The sequence below is a fragment of the Megascapheus bottae genome, chromosome Y, assembly GCF_031878675.1.
Source record: "Megascapheus bottae isolate mThoBot1 chromosome Y, mThoBot2.hap1, whole genome shotgun sequence".
NCBI classification, from domain to species: domain Eukaryota; kingdom Metazoa; phylum Chordata; class Mammalia; order Rodentia; family Geomyidae; genus Megascapheus; species Megascapheus bottae.
The window spans coordinates 11,080,355-11,099,728 of NC_143548.1; the positions used below are offsets into that span (position 1 = coordinate 11,080,355).

Genomic DNA, 19,374 nt, shown 5'->3' on the forward strand with positions numbered 1-19,374 from the left:
ATCCCCCAGCCTCCAAAATCCAAAGGCAGACTTCAAGAGATGCAAATAAGCCATGCGAAACAAGCATCAGTTAGTGTACGTCCACTACGGTCATTTGTCACTCCTGGTAGATCTTTAATTTTCTTTCTTTTAAAAAATATCGGGTGTATTCCTGTATAAATGAGAATTCCCCTGGAAAGTTTTTCTTTAAAGCAAGTGTGTGTGTGTGTGTGTGTGTGTGTGTGTGTGTAAGAGATAAGACAGTGAGACTAAAATGTTTTTCACAATACATGACAAAAGCAAGTACAGACATATCCCTTTCTCCCATCTATGAAAATTTTTTCCTGCAAAAAATCATCAAAACTATTTTGTGTCAATTGTGTACAAGATATGCCAAGCATTCATCAAATCTATACTCAGTTATCCATTATTCTTAATGTGGTATGCCTAAATATTTTTCACTCATTCATTTTCTAAATCTTAAGACAGTCTAGAGGCAGCAGGCTGTTCAGTTATATTTTATGTTTAGGTAGAAATGCTGCCAGACAGATTTCTGCAAATTTTCCTCAATTTCTTTTTCCTTAAGAAAAAAATCTCTCAATGTGCACAAGCTGGAAACATGCATTTGAAAAACACACCTCCTCCTAAGTCAAACCCAGACAGCCAGCATGTATGTATGTGCCGACAGATGTGTGTCGCATTTTCCCTGTGAAAATGGCACCTCCTTTCACATACATACAAAAGCCACCTTTTCAAAAAGCCAGGACAAAAAAATCAAAATCATTTTGCAATATGGTAAAAAAAAAAAAAGATCATCGTTTTTTATGTTTTTTATTTCCACAGAAAGGGAAAGATCAAAAACCAAACCAAACAAAAATGTGTACTCTTAAAAGAAATGGCAAGTATCTGCACAATTCAAAATTATCCCAAAGAGCAAAATGCATAAACCACAGCGGTTCCATTTTCTCCATGTAAAGCTTTTCAGTTGCAATTAACAACGTGCATCCAGGGAGCATTTCTCACGACTAAACATGCAATACTTCATTTTTCTTAAAAACGAAAAATTAAATGCGTCTGACTCACCATTTTCTTTCCATGTCCACTGCCAATGTCTAGGGAGTGAAAATGCCTTTTACGTATGTTACCCAAAAAGAAAAGGCAAGGCAGACATGTGACTCTGGCATTCTCTCCAGACAGCCCGCTCGGTAATCCATCTGCAGAGCTCACACACACACATCAAAGATCTCACACAACAAAGGCTACCGGCCCCACCGGTCTGGATGACGATGGCATTCGGACTTGCAGCTCCCAGGTGAAAACCAGAGCTGCAAAAATGGTATGATACCAGCCCATGCACTGCAAGCGAGCATGCCCACGCATGCACACCCGTGCCCGCCTGCAGCGCTGCAGCTGCAATCTGCACCCTGATTTGCATGGGGTTTATTTTTTTTTTTCTCTTCAGGCAGAACAATAAACAATGAGAATCCTCGCAGATCTCGCCGGATCTTAATGCATGCCACGGTGAGGTGAGAAGTAGCCCTGTTTTTCAAGACAGAACAATAGAGGCATTGGGAACTACAACCCCCCTAACAAATGGCATGGATGATTCGAAACTACTCCCTTCCAGGAACAGAAGGAGGTGCCCCCCAAAAAAAAAGAAGCACTGACAACCCTTACCTGCTCTTCTGCCTTTCTGCACTAGGTCACAGCTTGCCCCGCCTGTGAAGCAGCTCTGTGATGTGGAGACCCATAGCTCCCCGCTGCTGCCCCGCCGCTGCTGCTGCTGCAGTAGCAGCTCCCTACTTACAGCTCAGTCACCACATCACACTGGCTGGCCACAGCTGGAGTGCCAGAGCCCGCTGCCTTGTGATGCACAAGTGCGCGCAGGCTCCCTCCCTGCACTTGCACCTCCAGCAGCCAGTAATATCTGGCCTGAGGGGGAACGACGGCAACGGGTAAGCCCGCCAGCGTGTTTCCTCAAGGCCCATGGCCCCCAGGCTGTAAGGGAGGGAGTGCCTCTCTCCTAGCCATTCTGAAGAAGACCTTCTCACGGGGACATCCCCCCACCCCATTCCTAGGCTTCGTCATTACAAGTGACTTCTCTAGTTAATGAGTTAACTGCACTGCATGGCCTAAGTGCTGTCCCTTAGCTTTCCTTTACTGGAAGCTGCTGTTCGACCACTTGAGCCACACATAGATCTTCCAGCTTCACTTGGTGTTTCACTTGGAGGTGAGACATTCAAGGACTTTCCTGTCCAGGCTGGCTTTGAATCCTCCAAGGATGATGCTCAGGCCCCAAGTTCAAGCCCTTTGGACTGGGCAAAAGAAAATTAAAACGTTTGTCAGCCTGTGGGTCAGAGTTAAGGTACAGACTCATTTTTATTTTATTTATTTATTTAGCCAGTCCCGGGGCTTGAACTCAGGGCCTGAGCACTGTCCGTGGGCTTTCTCAAGGCTGGAGCTCTACCACGTGAGCCACAGCACTATTTCTGGTTTATTCTATGTATGTGGTACCGAGGAATCGAACCCGGGTCTTCATGCTTGCTAGGCAGGCACTTTAACCACGAGGCCAAACTCCAGGCCCTAGATTCGTTTTTAAATCAAAAGTTTTCTGCTGGATGCCAGTGACTCATGCCTGTAATCCTAACTACTCAGGAGGCTACGATCTGAGGATCACAGTTCAAAGTCAGCAGGGACAGAAAAGTCTGTGAGACTCTAACCAGCAAAAAGCTGGAAATAGAGCTGTTGCTCAAGTGGTGTAGGGCCATGCTTGAACAGAAAAAGCCAAACAAGATCTCCAGGCCCTGAGTTCAAGCGTTAACACACGCACATGTACATCATACATGTGCACGCACGCCCGCACGCCCGCACGCACGCACACACAGAGCTGTCATGCAGATTTCCTAAATTGAGTTTTTAAAACTTGACATAAAATTTGTGTGTCCTAAACGTTAGCCTTTGACATTGGTTTTTTGTTTTTTTTTTTTCGGCATATTCACCGAGTTATATAATCGTTGTTACTAATTCTAAAACATTTTTGTTCAATTCTGAGAGAAACCCCCATCCCAACACCATATCCACATCCCCAACTCCAAACTGCCACCTTTCCTTGACTCAACGACTCTGGTGGATTTGCCTATGCTGTATACTGTACTGAAATGGGATCGTAGTCTACGTGGCTTTTGTTATTTCTGTTGTTAATTTAGTATATCTCAGTATAAAATCTGTTCTGTCCTTACTTTCATTTCTCAGGATACAAACCACAGAGCTCATCCGTGAGTTACATTTAAGCACTCTGAGAATAAAGGATGACCCTCAGGGCTCCAGCCAGGCACCACAATGCCCATCGGCAGACACAATTGTTCACGGCTCAACACACAAATATACAGAAGACGTAGCTATTCTCAAGCTTCCTTGAAGGCAGGCAAGGTCGTCAAATGTAGAAGAAATGGGTTAACTGAGCCAGGATCCTCCATCACTTTGGACCTCGTGTGTCCTCCTCCCCTTGGCCATCTCTGTGCGTCAGCTTTCATCACATGCTTTCCAGGAGATCAACCCTGCCCAAGAACATCTTAACATCCACTTACGGGCCAGATTTTCCTCGGTGCTGGAATCACACAGTCAAAATCGTAAATCATACAATTCAAGGATGAGGGATGCTTGTCGTCCTACATGTTTAAGGATGAACTAGACTTCAGTCACTAACAGAAGAAGGAACATGGACACCAAGCAGTTCCCATGAGAAGAAACAAGAACCAAAGTCACTGGAGGGATTATGGAAACTTCAGCTCCATATGTGGGAACTCCAGGCAGAGGCAGTGCTCAACATTCTGCCCACACAAGCCTTTATTTCCTTTTGCTCTACCCAGCACTTGGTTCAAGTGTCATCCACGCGGCTTATTTCACTCCACGTGGGAGATGTGTGTATCTGATAGTGTTCGCCCCATTTTAAAGTTATTTTCTCCTCCGTATTGGTGGTGGCTGGGTCTGTGTCATTCACTGCTGGTTCTCATGTCTAGTTCCAAGCCTTGTGGCCTTCATTCAGACGAGCACTTTACAACGCCTTCCAATGTGGAGTCACAAGAAGTGAACAAGTCTGTGGCCGCCTAGCAGGCTGCGGGTGCCCAAGTCCACATAGGCATAAATATACAGGGAAATATACAGGCTCACTTTCCCAGGCTCACTGAAGACACCCAGATGCGAGGAGCAACGGCCAAACATCGTACATCCTAGACAGGTTTCAAGTATGATGCAGGAAAACAAGTCCCCACGACAGACTTATTTTGAGGTGCTTAACGTTCACTCTAAAACGAGTGCAGAAAGGTAAGTATAATCCATTTCACTCACTGGCATGTCAACGACAATCTTCAGTAAAATTTCAGCACAATGGACTCGTTATGCGTCATGTTCAAGAAGGATTCACTTAAGGAAAAGTTGGTTGTAATCATGTATTAACCTACCAACACACCCACGTGTACACTTAACCATTCATTTACTTGCCCATCCATCCATCCATCCACCTATCCATCCAACTGCCTTCTACCAGGAAGGCTATTTTAAAATGAAAAAAAAAAAAAAAAAAAAAAAGAAACTATTAGTCTTCTTGGTGGCCGGGAACGAGAAGGGAAATCCTGCAATGACGGGGAAAATGTGTGGCAAATAAGTCCATGACAGAACTCCAAGCAGCTGTGTTCTCCCCCCACACCTCTCCAGTCCAGTATGACTTCGGATACTCCTTTTTTTTTGGGGGGGGGGGGATGGCGCAGGGCCAGCACTGGGGATTGAACTCAGGGCCTTGCTTTTGCTATGTAAGATGCTTTACCACTTGAGCCTTATCTCCAGTCTATTTTGCTTTCATTAATTTTCTTTTTTTTTTTTTTTTTTGCCAGTCCTGGGCCTTGAACTCAGGGCCTGAGCACTATCCCTTGAGCTTTCTCAGGGCTAGAGCTCTACTACTTGAGCTACAGCACCACTTCTGGCTTTTTTTTTCTATGTATGTGGTACCGAGGAATCGAACCCAGGTCTTCGTACATGCTAGGCAAGCACTCTACCACTAGACCAAACTCCGGGCCCACTTTCATTAATTTTCAAATAATTCTTACCTTTAAACCTCAAGCTAACCTTCAGGTCTGCACTTCCCAAGTACCTGAGGTGACAAGTGAGTACTACTGTATCCAGCTATTGTTTGAAATAGAGTCTCGGAAACTTTTTTCCTAGGCTGGCTTTGAACCATCACGTGTGTGTGTGTGTGTGTGTGTCTGTGTGTGTGTGTGTGTGTGTGTGTGTGTGTGTACAACAATATCTTAAATTACAAACACATCAGAAAAGTTATCTCCATTTGACTTGGATGAATAACCATCCAATAAAAATAATTTCTGTGTCAACATTTTTCTGTTACCTCCACAGAAGTAAACAAAAAGCACTTTTTTTTAATGATCTCGCATCTGTAATCAGATCAGTAATTCATTCATTATACAAATATATTTTCTGTTACTTTACACTTGGGTAAAATATCGAATTTCTTTTATTTTTGGCAGCACGGAAGTTGAACTCAGCCTCCTGCTTACTGGGCAGCCTCATGCTTTACTGCTAAGCCAACCCTCCAGCTACAGTTTTCTTCCGGCTGTTTTTTAGAGAGAGTCTCAAGTGCACACCTGGACCTTGATCCACCTATTTTAGGCTTTGCATCTTTGCTGGAATACAGTCCCCGTGTTCTGTTTCCCTCCAGAGAGACGAAATATCAAAGACTTTTCTGCCCAGGTCACCCGGAACTCTGATCGTCTACCACATAGTGTAGGGTGACAACCATGTGCCATTGTGTCTGGCTATGGAATGCAAAATGGGTCTCATAGAAATTTGCTCCGTGGCTTGGCCTCTCAAGTAGCTAGGATTACATACACGAGCCACCAGTGCCCATTAAGCTTTTTTAAGAAAGTACACTATAGATTTTTTGCTTTGGTGGACCAAGGCCTGAACTTATAAGTTTGATTCTTCTTATAATTTTTCAAACATATTTTCTTTCTTGCTGACCCTTTGGGAAATTAAACGATCTCTGGAAAGAAGTTGAAAATGACTTTTTAGCATTCATATTTGGGAATTCTATTTGGGCTTTGTCACTCTCAAAAACACACACACACACATGATAATTCTGAAAATTACTAGGTTGGTAGCTCAAAAGCAGAAGACGTCTGGAACTAATTTCTTCAGAGTGGTTATGTAGTCTGCTAGAAGACACAGCCCCCTAAATAATGCACACAGCCCCCTCCCCTCTTCCTCTTGACCCTTTCAGTACCGACCGCTACTTACATGTACAAGGGACATATATGTTACAGGGGCTCATGAGATGTTCTGAAAGCACCGCGCAGGATCTCCATGCCCTGCGCCAAGCATGCCTGTGGTCAGGAGGTAGGAGCAGAGCAAGACCTGGTATGTGCAGAGCCTACAATGCAATGCATAGCTGGTCTGAGACTGCCGTGGTGCCTGGAAGCTGGCTTTGAAAAACAGACCACAGCTGGCACTCAGCACGTGACTGGCTCAGACTCCACCGTCATAAAGCTCTAATTGTGTTCCTCAAGACACGGCGACATTCTGAACGTGGATCGTTCACCAGCCTTTCTGCATCATGGATGAATCGTTTGAACCATGCAGGCTGCAAAGCGGTTGCAAGGACTTCCAACATCCCCCCCGCCCCCATGTATTACCAGACCTGTCACCAGAGCCACATAAATAAATACGTGATCGCGTCCTATAAAGCTCCCAGGGTTTGGTTGAAAGCCAACGGAAGTGAAATCCTGTACATGAGGCTCTTAAAAGTAAACAGCTAGCACAGCACTGGTGCATCACACTTTAATCCTAGCTATGTGGAGATTGAGATCTGAAGACGGCCCAGGTGGGAAAGTCCATGAGACCGTATCCCCAATTAACCACCAAAAAAAAAAAAACCCAGACTGGATGTATGGCTCAAGTGACAAGAGTAAACGCAAAAGCCCAGGGCCAACACCCAAGGCCCTGAGTTCAAGCCACAGGATCGGTGCCCAAACAAACAAAAAATCACAGCGCAGAAACAGTGGCAATGTTAAAGGAATTTTAAATGGCACCTCAGCAACGCTTCTCTACACCGTGCATACAGGACCGACGACAATCTCTGCTTGAAAGTCCAGGATACGGGGACGCCAGACACTCGCACGTAAGCAGCTCCGTCAACAGGTACTAAACCAGCACTCGCCGTCTGCAAACCAGCTCACTTCCAAGACACCCTGCAAGCAAGTCCCAAACCCAAAGTCACGTACCTCCGACTGGAACACCCCTGCTCAGCAAGCACTGCAGAGGAAACTGCTTCTCTGTGCCCACCAGAATCCTCTGCCGGCCTCCGTGGTTCCACAGATGCTTCCTGCAAAGGGCAACACTGTGAGACACCAAGTCATAGAGCTGCCTGCCTGCCAATGGCATCTGTGATTCTGAAACCCCTCATTTGTGGACTTGCCTTGCGTGCCTGCCCCACAGTGGCAATCACGCCGCCCCTTGTCTTGTACTGGGACGCGGCCACGGGATGTGCCCGTTCAGCACCACAAAGCGTTCCATTGAGTCGAGTGACCTAAGACCCTGCATCCACGTCCAGGCAGGAAACACAAGTCCTACGCAAAGCCTGTGAAGCATGTGACACAACTGGCCAGACAAAGTACAATAAAAGACAGCTGCTCACAAAGTCACTGCGGTGAAAGCTTGGGCCTCAGGCGTGGTGGGGGCTGGGATGCCTCACTCCTGCTCAGCAAGAATGGCATTCTCAGTGGTCACAAGGCACCCTGGACAAGCCAGGGCAGGTTTCCACCACCAGAATGTCCTAGGGCATGCAGCCGTTTCCTTTGCATTCTTATTGGATATCTTGTGTCATAGCCACAACTGGGTCTTTTACAAGAAAAGCTGTTGCAGCAAATTTTTCCTCTTTGAAATACACCAATTTAGAGGGCATACCCATGAAAAGCAAAGTGGGGGGGGGGGATAAGGAAAAAGAGAAGACGTTGAACTACTAATAAAAAATATGCAGGTTTTTTTTAAGAAACTGAGTGCAAAAAATAGGAAGTGGTAGGTACAAGCTCAAAGGTAACATCCTTGCCCAGCATGCATGAGGGTCCGGCATTTCACTCTAGCACTAAAAAGGGGAGGAAAATCGATAATAAAATCTACTAAAAATGGTTTAGAAGGGGGGAGGTGAAAGCTTAAAAAAAAAAGAGTAAAATACACCGGGTGAATTTGATCTATATATTATGTGCATGTTGAGGTGTTGGTCAGGGCAGATCACGGCCGGGTTCTCCGCCTGGCTGCTGCCTACCTGTGAATAGTGCTCGGTGGACGGAGACGACCGGGATCGCTCGTGAAGGTACCGCGGCTTCTGGTGTTGATCCAAACCCACATCCACAATGTTGTCCGCCGAATGATACCGTGCAGAACTCCTGCCCTCCAGGGGCTTCTTCTGTTCCTTCCAAGATGCTTGATATTCTGCAAAGGTTCCAAGTCTCCGCGGTGGGTCCGACCGTCTTGCCCTTTCCGACTTGTCATGACCACTGAGGATGTCCCCAGAGGAGGTGGCACGGGACCTCTTTGGGAACCAAGTGTCCCCACGCTCCCAGCCGTGGCCTGTCACCTTGGGCCGCTCTGCCTTCTCTTTTAAAGGGAGCCCGGTGACAGCTTGTCTCCGGCCTGGCCTCTGGAGAACCAGTTTGCTTGTTTCTTCAAAAAACTTCCACCTGTCGGCAAAAGTCCCCATGGCATCCTGAGCTGTGCCCTGGCACGGCCGAGGGTGGAGGGCCCGTGACAGGCCCACTTCATTCATCTTCTCTGGCTCCGAGTACGATTTCAGTCTCTGCTCCGTGGTGAACCGCTTGCGGCCTCCGATGCGGGAAATGGGAGGCTTGTCACCTCCAGGTGACCATGGCTGGGCCAGGCCTGCCTCGCACAAGTCAGGCACACAGTCCGGTTCCCCGGAATACGACGATGAGCAGCTGTGATCCCCAGACCTGTGCTCTGATGAGCTTGGAGATGGCGCTGCTGGGTAGGGGTCTAAGTCACGGCGCTTGAAGGAGGTGGCCCGGAGGACGCGTGCTTGGGCCTCTTTCAGGTGGTCTTTGTAGGCACTGGAGAAGGAGCCCTGTGGAGGGGCCCCAGCCTTGTCCCTCCAGACGCCGGCGTCATCGTCACCCTCGCAGGTTCCAGCCAAGGCCGCTGCACTCTTGCTTTTCTGCAGCTTTGCTCTGCGCATCTGGATCTCATTTCTCAGCGTGGTGGCAAACCGGTCGCTCCTGCGTGTGTGTTTCCCGCCCTGGACATCGAATGGCGGTGGCTTCCCCGAGCTATCCTGGCAGTTCTCTGGCTGCTGTGCCCTCTCTTGGGTCAGGGAGTGCAGCATGGGTGTCCTCTGGCGAGAGATCCGATGGCCTGACCCATCTACCCATTTCAAGCTGTCACTCGTGTTCTGCACACTGGCTTTCTCCACGTGGCCAGCGCCCGGAGGCTCCTGGATGCCCACGAAACAACCCTCAGTCCCGCCGTCTAGTGGGTGACACCGTTGTGTGTCCTGGGCATTCAGGGCCCCATCGCGCTCAAGTAGGTGGCATCGTGCGCTATGGACCGTGGGTGGCAGGGAGGGATTTTCCAGGCCAGCATTCGAATGCCAGTCATGTCCCCGGAGCTGGGCCACCTGGGCGCCCCCTGGCACGGGCTGCCGGCCAGGCACACAGTAATAACAGCTCTGCCCACCAGCATGAGCGTTTTGGCTGGCGGCACTGGCCCACCTGGCGTGAGGGAGCCTGGGGTCCTGGCAGCAGGCATTCAGCGGGTCCTGCCGGCCTCCAGGGAGGGGCAGGTGCTGGGGGGCCCTGTGCTGGGTGGGGGCCCTGGAGCTCTCCTCACTGCCATGGCGTGAATGCTGGCCCCCATGGTAAGGCTGCAGGACGTGCGCGTCCACGCTGGACAGGGAAGCGTGGAGCCTGCCTGCCTTGTGGTCACATCCTGGCATGGTCGACTCCGCATGGCCCTCGGGCACATAGGTGGAGCCTCGCATTTCCTTTCCACTGCTAGGACATGGCAGCCTTTGCTGTCGATCTGCCGGCTCCACTCTCCAGTCCCCGCGGGCCTGCAGCTGAGTCGAGGCCATCAAGTGCTGCGTGGTGGCGGCTTCTGAGAACGGAAGGCCCTGGGCCTTCTCCTGGCCCTTGGTGGCAGCAAAGGTATCGCTGCGCAGAGGAGGAAGAGGGGGGGGCGACGAAGAAGGCGCCCTTTTCTTGTCAGGAACATACCAGACGGGCCCAAAAGTTGATCTCCCAGAAGTGACCAGTTTGGGCTCCACGTTGTCCTCTGGCCTGGAGGCTTCCCAGAGGTGGACTTGGTAGAGGATATTCTCGGTGGAGGAGGAGGCATCAGGCTTGGCCAAGGTATGGTCAGGGGTGCTGGAGCTGGTGGAGAAGGAGCCATACGCGGAATCACGTTTGCTGTGACTGCCCAGGTGGTCGATGCTGCTATTGGATTTGGCAGCTGAGAGGCGACCGGATGGGCAGGGCTGGGAGACGTGGTCCAAACTCTCCATGCTTCCCACGGAGCTGAAGCGGTCCGAGGCGCGCTGCAGGCTCGTCTGCTCCCAGGAGCTGGACAGGTCATGAGACAAGGACAAGATCACAAGCCACGAGTCTGCTTTAGCACCGAGACATGGGAAAGGGCAAGACTGGAGGGCAAGGACATTGTAAAGACATCCTACAGCAACTGCCGACCACAAGCTCATGGGTCATGCGTTCTACTTGCCAAGTGCTTTTGTAATGACGGCGTTATTATTATTATTATTATTATTATTATTATTTTATTTCTTCTGTGTGCACCAGTATTAGGACTTGAACTCAAGGCCCTGTGATTTCCTGAGTAGCTATGAGTACAAGCGTGAGCCGCCAGTACCTGTCTACAATTGCTTTTTTTTAATGCTAACACGTTCTCGAAACACATTACCCATATTACTAGCAGACAATGCCTGAATCGATGCTTCCATGATCTGAATGTAATAGAGGCTAGCACCTGACAACTCATACACTCAGAATCATTTTTCAATTCTTAAACCGTCAAGGGAAAATAAATCAAAGGAATAATTCATAGTTCTCCAATATGGCCTGTGAGAATGATAAGGAATTCAAATTTCAGTTGATGAATAAAGTTTTCCTGGAACACAAGTGTGGCCGTTGCTCTACTCGCTGTCTGCAATCAAATGAAAACTTACAACAATAAAAGAAACTGGTGCTGGTGGCTCAAGCCTGTATGCCTAGGCTGAGATCGGAGGAAGTTGGTTCAAGAGCCAGCCAGGGCAGGAACGTCTATGAAACTCTTTAATCGGTAAAAAGCAAGAAGTAGAGCTGTGTTTCCAGTGCTGGGGTGCCAGCCTTGAGCAAAAAAAAGCTAAGGGACAGACAGCCCCAATTTTCAGTTCCATCTCCAATATTAATACAATAAAAAAAAAAACTAAAAAAAAAAAAAGAAAGAAAAAGAAATCCCCTCCTTGTATAACAGAGATAAGCCAGTAAAAAGATAGATAAAAATACACTACTCATGCATGCCTAAAAATCTGCACAATTCCTATCTCACATAGACACACAAGCATACAGGTTGTAGATGAATACATATACGGGAATGCATGTTTCCCTCTCTCACACCCTTGTTCACCTGTCTCACCATTTCATTGTTTTATTTTTATTTTTTTATGCTGGTCCTAGGGCTGGAACTCAGGGGCGCCATCTCGGATCATTCTTTTGCTCAAGGCTACTGTTGTACCACTTGAGCTATAAGCTCCACTTCTGGCTTTTCGAGTAACTTATTGGATACACGAGTCTCACGGACTTTTCTGCCCAGGCTGGCCTCAAACGGCGATGCTCACATCTCAGACTCCTGAGTAGCTGGGGTTGTAGGCATGAACCACCAGTGCCGGGCTCACTGTGTTATTTTAATGGAGCGTCTCCGGCCTCGTCTCATCGGAAACATCAAGGGCACTGTCAAGTACAGAGAGCGCTGGGATGGCTGAGCATTTATGAAACATTACTCAGGCTGTGCTTGGTCTGAGGAAATAAGTACCTACCTTGCATGGTGCTGGACGTGCCAGGAAGGGCAGCCACTGGCACCAGGGAGCTGTGAAGGTACAAGTTCAGGACGGCCATCAGAGAACTTGGTGGCATGCCAGGAATGAGGCCGCCCGCTTGATTCATTCCTCCTGGAAAACAATATGAACACTGAGAACTTGGCCCACTGGACACCTTCATGCCAAGGTGGCAAAACAAGAATGGAAAATGATTTCACTGCGTACTTGAGATACGGCAAGCACTTCCCACTGTTTTTAGAGCTCTTATTTTTTCCTTCTTCTTTGGGTCCAAGACTGGGACTTGAACTTGGTACTTGACGCTTCTGCTCACTGGCTAGTGCTTTACTACCTGAGCGCTAGACCGACGTGCCCAGTGCACACGGATCATCAGAAGCTCAAAAATATTGTAGATCAATGTAAAAATAAATCAAGCATATTTTCTACATCTATCAACCTTTTCCCTACCCTCCAGAGCCAATAAAACCAGGCTCTCTTATCCTTTGAGTTTCAGCTTTTACAGAACCACATTTCTAAGCACATGTGAAGATGGTAGGATCACAAGTTCTGTTACTGCACATAGTGGAACATGCCTGTCAATCTCAGCATTCAAGATGCAGAGGCAGGAGGGTCACAGGTACAAGGTCATGCTGGGCTAGAAATGAAAAAATGACTATGTGTGGCAACTTAAAGATGGCTGTAAAACCTTTTGCTCTTTCTCACCCAAGTAAACCTTGCATTACACCCGCACCTTTACAGTGCACTGGCCCAATAAACTTATCTAAGTCTGGCCGACCAGGCCCAAGAAACTTGCACAGCTACAAAGAGGAGGAAATGACATTCTGGTACTTTATTAGGAAATCTTGCAACGACTTTGCAGATCTCTTACAATGTTTTCTCGGAAGGAAGCACCTGTCACCTGAGCACGCATAACTTTCTGACCAGGACACGGTGCCTGTAATGGGAATAGCATTCATCGCAAACTTAACTGAGGCTTAGACCCCAGCTGGGAATCTACGTGCTAAGAGCAAGACTACCGGCAAGGCTGAGATATTACCTCCATATGGTTCCCAGAAATGTGGATACTGTGAGCAGGTTATCATGAGAGTCCCAGCATGTGCAGCAGAAATGGGGAGGAATTACAAATCCCCATGTTAGGGCCTCTAACTACACAGAGCTGACATACAGTCCCGAGTGACGCCATTTACAGGTAAATCTCACCAGTACAATCGTAGTAACTCCTTTATACAACAAAAGAAAGCTACACACTCATAGCTCACGCCTGAATTCCTAGCTCCTAGGAGACTGTGATAAAAAAGATCCCAGTTCAAGGCCATTCCAGGCAGAAATGCCTTTCAGACAACATCTCAACCTACGGCTTGGCTGGTTGGTCTCAGCCTGTTATACGAAGGATTTAAAGTAGGCCGATTCCAACCCAGGAAGTGAGACTATCTAAAAAATAACCAGTGCATGGGGGCCTAGAGTTTGGCCTAATGGTAGAGTGCTTGCCTAGCATGCACGAAGACCTGGGTTCAATTCTTCGGTATCACGTACATAGAAAAGGGGTGCAGTGAGGCTCGAGTGGTAGAGCTGTAGCCTTGAGAAAGCCCAAGGACAGTGCTCAGGCCCTGAGCTCAAGCCCTAGTACAAGAAGCCAAGGAAAAGAAACGAAGATAATGTCACCATGCCACCTGTTTTCTGGCCTCCGTCTTTCTCTAAGCCATAGAAAGCAGTGACTGGCAAAACCAACTGTCACCAAACCAAAAAAAAATAGACTGTGGCCTTCGTTGAAAACCCTCTACCCGAAAAGCATGTGCTCCAAACCCGACCATCACGGTGTCCAGGGGCAGAAGTAGACGCCGAAGGAAATGAGGTGACAATGGAACAGAGACGTCTCCATAATACAATGCTGCCCATCGCCCAGAGCTTCCTGCAACGCGGAGGGAGCAGCGTGCGTTTCCTTGTTCAGGCACATGACATGGCGAACGACTTCCAGGGGAAAGAGTGAGTCAACAATTCTGTCCTTGCAGTCTGTGTCACCCACCAGACAGGTGGCGTGGCTCCCATCCAACCCCACACCCATCCAATCTCCACCCCTCCCTACCTGGAACCTCACGAGCTCCGCAACCCACCCGAGCAGACAGCACGGTTAGGTGACGATGACAAGTCCTTTGTTTCTAAGCATCTCAGATTGGGGGGGGGACAAGGAAGATCCCGAGTCCCCCGGGGCAGTGACGGTAAGATCACCTTGCCTGGGCCCAGGAAACAAGACGCCGGGGCTTTGTGAACCTGATCCCCAGCCATCCTATCCCAGGATCATGAGAAATAAAAGACAGCAGCGGGCACCTGCCATCCAGGAGACGCTCTCTGTGGGAAACTATTATTCAAAGGCTGCTTGGCAGATGTCACCCGTGTGCTTTCACCTCCCTCCCGTCCCAGGCAGGTGGCCTGTGGCACCCAGGCAAGGGTTGACGCAATCCAGCGGATCATTTGTGCATGCATCCTTCCACATTCAACAAGTTTTCTGTCCCATGGGGAATAATGTTCTCTACATCTAGAATTTTGTGGTTATTAATTAGCATATATTAATTGTATTATTTCCATATATGCAGATCATGTCGTCTGATCCAATTCAGTCCATCTACTTCTACTGTTTCAAAATTCACATAGAAATGCTTTTAAAGAAATTTTACGACACCCAAGGATGTTATTTAAATAATGCTTACATAATATGCATTTGAATTAACCACTTGGTTTTTATGCCTCATTAGGCATTGTTACTTGGAGTATTAATTCTACTTAAACAACATAATAATTCTGTACACACCCCTATTTAAAAGAAACTGTGAGTATAGAGGATGCCAAACAGGGCTCTAAGTTATGATTCCCATCTGTCCTGCTGGGTGCTCATGGTTCACGCCTATAATCCCAGCTGCTCAGAAGGCTGAGATCTAGGATCATGGTTTGAAGCTGGCCCCACTAGAAAAGTCCCTCTGAGACCTTTATCTCCAGTTAACCACCAGAAAACCACAAGTAGTGCTGTGACTCAATTGGTAGAATGCTATCCTTGAGCACAAACAGGCTCAGAGACAGCACCTAGGCCCTGAGTTCAAGTCCCACAACTGATAAAACAAAGAAAAAGAGAGTGGAGCTCTGGGTTCAAACCCCAATATATTCTCATTCTCTCCCCCCCTCTGTCTCTCTGTCTCTCTCTGTCTCTCTCTCTCTCCACATACACACACAGACACCAATATTGAAATAAATGTTCCATTTCTTAAAATCTACTTTCTTTTGAAAAAAAAAGCCATTAATTCTGTCAAAAAAGAACATACAGATATTTTGGTAGAAAATCCCCGAAGGATTTAGAATGCTGGCTATCATTGTAATTACACACATACACACACACACACACACACGTGTGCGTGGAGGACTTGGTGCAAATCAGATGACCACAGTGGCCTGGGTAAACCAGTTAGCCCTCACGTGTTATGTTCTCCGCCCTCTTGTCACGGTAAGCATGGAAAGGGGTCCCCATCTTACCTTTTGACCACCAGCTTGAGGGTCTTATGGGACCCTTTCACCAGGCAAATCGCTTCCTGTCTGAAGCCCGAAAGGCCCACGTCATTGATGCCCACAATCTCATCTCCAGCCAGGAGCTTGTCCGCAGCTGCCGCTTTACTGCCTTCCTCGACCTGCAACACACAACGGGCTTGCATGAGCTTCGCCTGTGAGAAGGGACCGTGCAATCCTGTCCTACTTCTTTCCCCAAGGACCGACTGCAGCTTCTGTGCATCACCGACAGAACGAGAAGGCTTGGACATTCTCACAACCGAAACCATGAAATCCACACAGATGGGTTCATTTTCCGCATCCATGCCATAAAAGGGGGCCATTTTCTTAATTGGCTCAACATTTCCTCAGACATCAATCCCATTATCTAGTTTTTGCAACCATTCCATGGTTCATACTACAGTCCGAGCACTATACATTCAGTCACGTAAGGCATGTCAATTTTTTCCTGGTGTGTTTCGGTCTATTCCACAACATGTTCCCAAACCACCCACTGCAAAACCATCATGCCCATTTGCAGCCACTTTCCAATGCTGCCGGCCTTCGGCCATCTCTAATGTACTTCTCTCTTTCCTTCCCTCCCCTTCCTGCTCCTCCTCTCCCTTCCCCTTCCCTTCTTTTGCACAGGGTTTTGCTATATATCCTCGGCTGGACTTAAACTCATACTCTTCCTGCTTCAATTCTGGTGCATGCCAGAATTCAAGGCATGGACCACCATGCCCAACTCGAACGCACGTTGTACGCCCACAGATTTGCCTACTTGGAAAAGTTCACGTAAATGTAATCATACAATGTGTGTTCTTCTGTATCTGGCTTCTTTGGCTTCACATAATGCTGCTAGGGGGTCAACTATGTCATGGCCTGAGTTTACCGCATCCCTTTTTATATGGCTAAATAACATACCATAGTATGAACTATGGTTTTGGTTTTGGTGTTTGATGCCAGTTCTTGAGCTAGAATAATTTTTCTTTCCATTGGCTTCCTTGCCAAGAGGCTGTGTCCTCCGGATATTTATTGTGCTTTCCTGGGAAAGTAGTTAAAAAAAAAAGAAAAAGCTTTTAAAAACTTCCACGGTATAGTCTTATCTAACTTCTCAAATTCAGTTGCATTTATTAGGCTGGAACTTGAGAAAAACCAATTTAAAGTTGACACTGGGTTTTCAATGAATCATAACCACGATCGTATGGAATTGCTACAATGGGACCTCAGTCACAACACTGGGTCCATATGCTTTCTGGCTCATAGACCAACACACACATATATTTTCTAGGTAATTCAATGTGGAAATGGTAGGGGGAAGTGCAAACAGTCAATGAAAGTTGCTTGTGCTTCATGAGACACACTCGAGGGAATTAGAACAATCACAGTGATCAGAGGTTACAAAGAAAAAAAAAAGGAAGAACAATCTGGTTATTTTATAAGTCTGATGTCATACTTCAAAGTCCATGAATCATTCCCTCAGTTTATCTTCCCAGAAAACAGCCTAGCTGCATAATCAGACGGGACAATCGTCAAGTCACTTCCTTGCTCTGCTTCATTGAACTCTCTCAGTAATTCTACCGGGGCTCCCTTCCCTTAGAAAGGAAGCCTGACTCACCCAGGGCAAGCACGGAGGTCTGACTGCCTGTGATAACAAGGAAGCCCACAGGAATGGAAAGCTACCCACCCTGGTGTGTGCAGACCAAACAAAAGAATTCCTCCCCGATACCCCGAATTGTAGGTCCGAGCAAGCTTGGCAGTCAGGAGGAAAGGTTAAGGCTGGGCAGAAGCCAGGCACTGAAAAGACTCTGGGTCCATGAGCATCTGTGAATGAATAAAAAGGCCTGCAAGAGGAAGGCTGGCTCCACCCAACAGGGAGCAAGGGAGAGCCCAGGACACAGGCAAAGGTGTCAGCCTACCCTACTCCCATGCAGGTAGAAAAGAAGCCTAAAAGGATAACAGCTACAAACAATCCCCAGAAAGGGAGGATTTACGTCTAAACAACGTGAACGCAAAGGGTAAAGGATCTATCAGAGCCAGGTACGACGAGAGGTTCACGCCTAGAATCCTAGCTTCTCGGGGGGCTGAGATCTCAAGGTCACAGTTCAAAGCCAGCCAGGGCGGGAAAGTCCATGAGAGTCTTAACCACCAGTTAACTACCAGAAAAGCTGGAAAGTATAGAAATTAACTCCGAGAACTGAAAATAAAAGGGTTTTGTTTTTTTTTTTTTAAATCGTACTATTTGCAGTTCTTTTTCTTCTTCTGGTATTTTTCCCTTTTGTCCCAGCTTTTTTTTTTTTAATGTACCCTTTATCTTGTAGGTAAGTTTATTTGATTTTTTTTTGGGGGGGTGGGGGGGCAGGGAAGCACAGAAACCATGGGATAAAGGGTGATGTAATTCCGTAGTGACACTCATTAGACATTATGTTGGAAATGAGCTAACTTGGAAGGAGGGGACAGAGGCCCATGGCCTCCAAGGTGTAAGACTTAATTTTTAACAGCATTTCTCGTGCACTACCTGCCTGCAAACTTTTCTTCTCTTTGTTCTTTCCTGCCCAGGCTTGGCTTTGAACCTCAACTTTCACATCTTAGCCTGCCGAGTAGCTAAGATCGAAAGATAATAGGCATGACCCACCTGCAACCAGATTGTAAACTTTTTTTTTTTTTACGGATGAGGTCTTGCTATGCTGTTCAGGATGATTCCCACCCAACTACCACGCTCAAGCACTGCTTCTGCCTCCATCTCCAAAGTAACTGGGAATAGAGATGGGTGTCACTATGCCTGGCATTGGGTAGGAGAAGTTTTCTTCCTCTCAGGTTGATCATACAAAAAAAAAAAATGGTAAGAAGGGTTAGTTGTCTAAGCCTGGCAGAGTAGCACTTGCCTATAATCATGATTCTTTAGCAGGCAGAAGCAGGAGAATCAAGCCTGGGCCCCATGGTGGGGATGGAGGAGGGAGGGGGTAGGGGGAGGGATGGGTTAAGACATACCCTAGGATACCCAGAAGGCTAAGGCTGTATTTTTAAGCCACTCTAGCATTATAAAAAGAAGAAAGTGACAATTTATAAATAGGGTGATTGCAAAAAGTTTAGCCTCACTACATTATGTGAAAACCAGACATTTCTCCTATTTAAAGGAAATACGAGGATAGTTGCCAATAGCTCACGCCTGTAATCCCAGCTATTCAAGAGTCTGAGATCACGGCATGAATGTCCATTAGACTCTATTTTTTTTTTGCCAGCCCTGGGCCTTGAACTCAGGGCCTGAGCACTGTCCTTAGACTTTCTCAGGGCTGGAGCTCTACCACTTGAACCACAGCACCACGTCTGGCTTTTTTCCATGTTATGTGGTGCTGAGGAATCGAACCTGGGTCTTTATAAACAAGGACCCCAAATAAATCTCTCCTCCTTCAAGTTGTGACCATTTGAGCCACTCTACTAGCCTTTCTCGTGTTTTTTTTTTCTTTTTCCCCCCAAGATCATGTGTGGGTGGCCTGGATTTAAATTCTATTTCTGCTTCACTCTGTTGCTGTAGATTAACTGGCACGCACCACTGCACCCAGACCTAGCCCTTCCCTATGTCCCTAGGGACGACAGGCGTATGTCATTGCACCCAGCAATTGGTAGGCATGCTGTCTTTCAAACGTCTTTTTACACAGAATAATCTACAAACATGATTCCTAGATCTTTGTCTCCTACGTAGCTTGAGAGAGATTCAGCTACTTAGGCTTGAAGGCCTAAGTTCT

At 47.4% G+C, this 19,374-nt stretch overlaps 1 protein-coding gene across 1 annotated transcript in view; it reads right to left on the minus strand.

Moving 5' to 3' along the window:
- Positions 1 to 1,782: 1,782 nt before the first annotated feature.
- The window catches only part of Shroom2 (shroom family member 2), a 34,498-nt gene continuing 16,906 nt past the window's right edge, over positions 1,783 to 19,374 (minus strand). The window contains exons 2-6 of the mRNA XM_090327355.1: positions 15,620 to 15,771; positions 12,084 to 12,214; positions 8,309 to 10,641; positions 7,269 to 7,369; positions 1,783 to 1,906 (exon numbers count right to left, since the gene is read on the minus strand). Of these exons, the coding sequence (XP_090183481.1) occupies positions 1,783 to 1,906; positions 7,269 to 7,369; positions 8,309 to 10,641; positions 12,084 to 12,214; positions 15,620 to 15,771 (2,841 nt within the window). The remainder of the gene's footprint in view (positions 1,907 to 7,268; positions 7,370 to 8,308; positions 10,642 to 12,083; positions 12,215 to 15,619; positions 15,772 to 19,374) is intronic.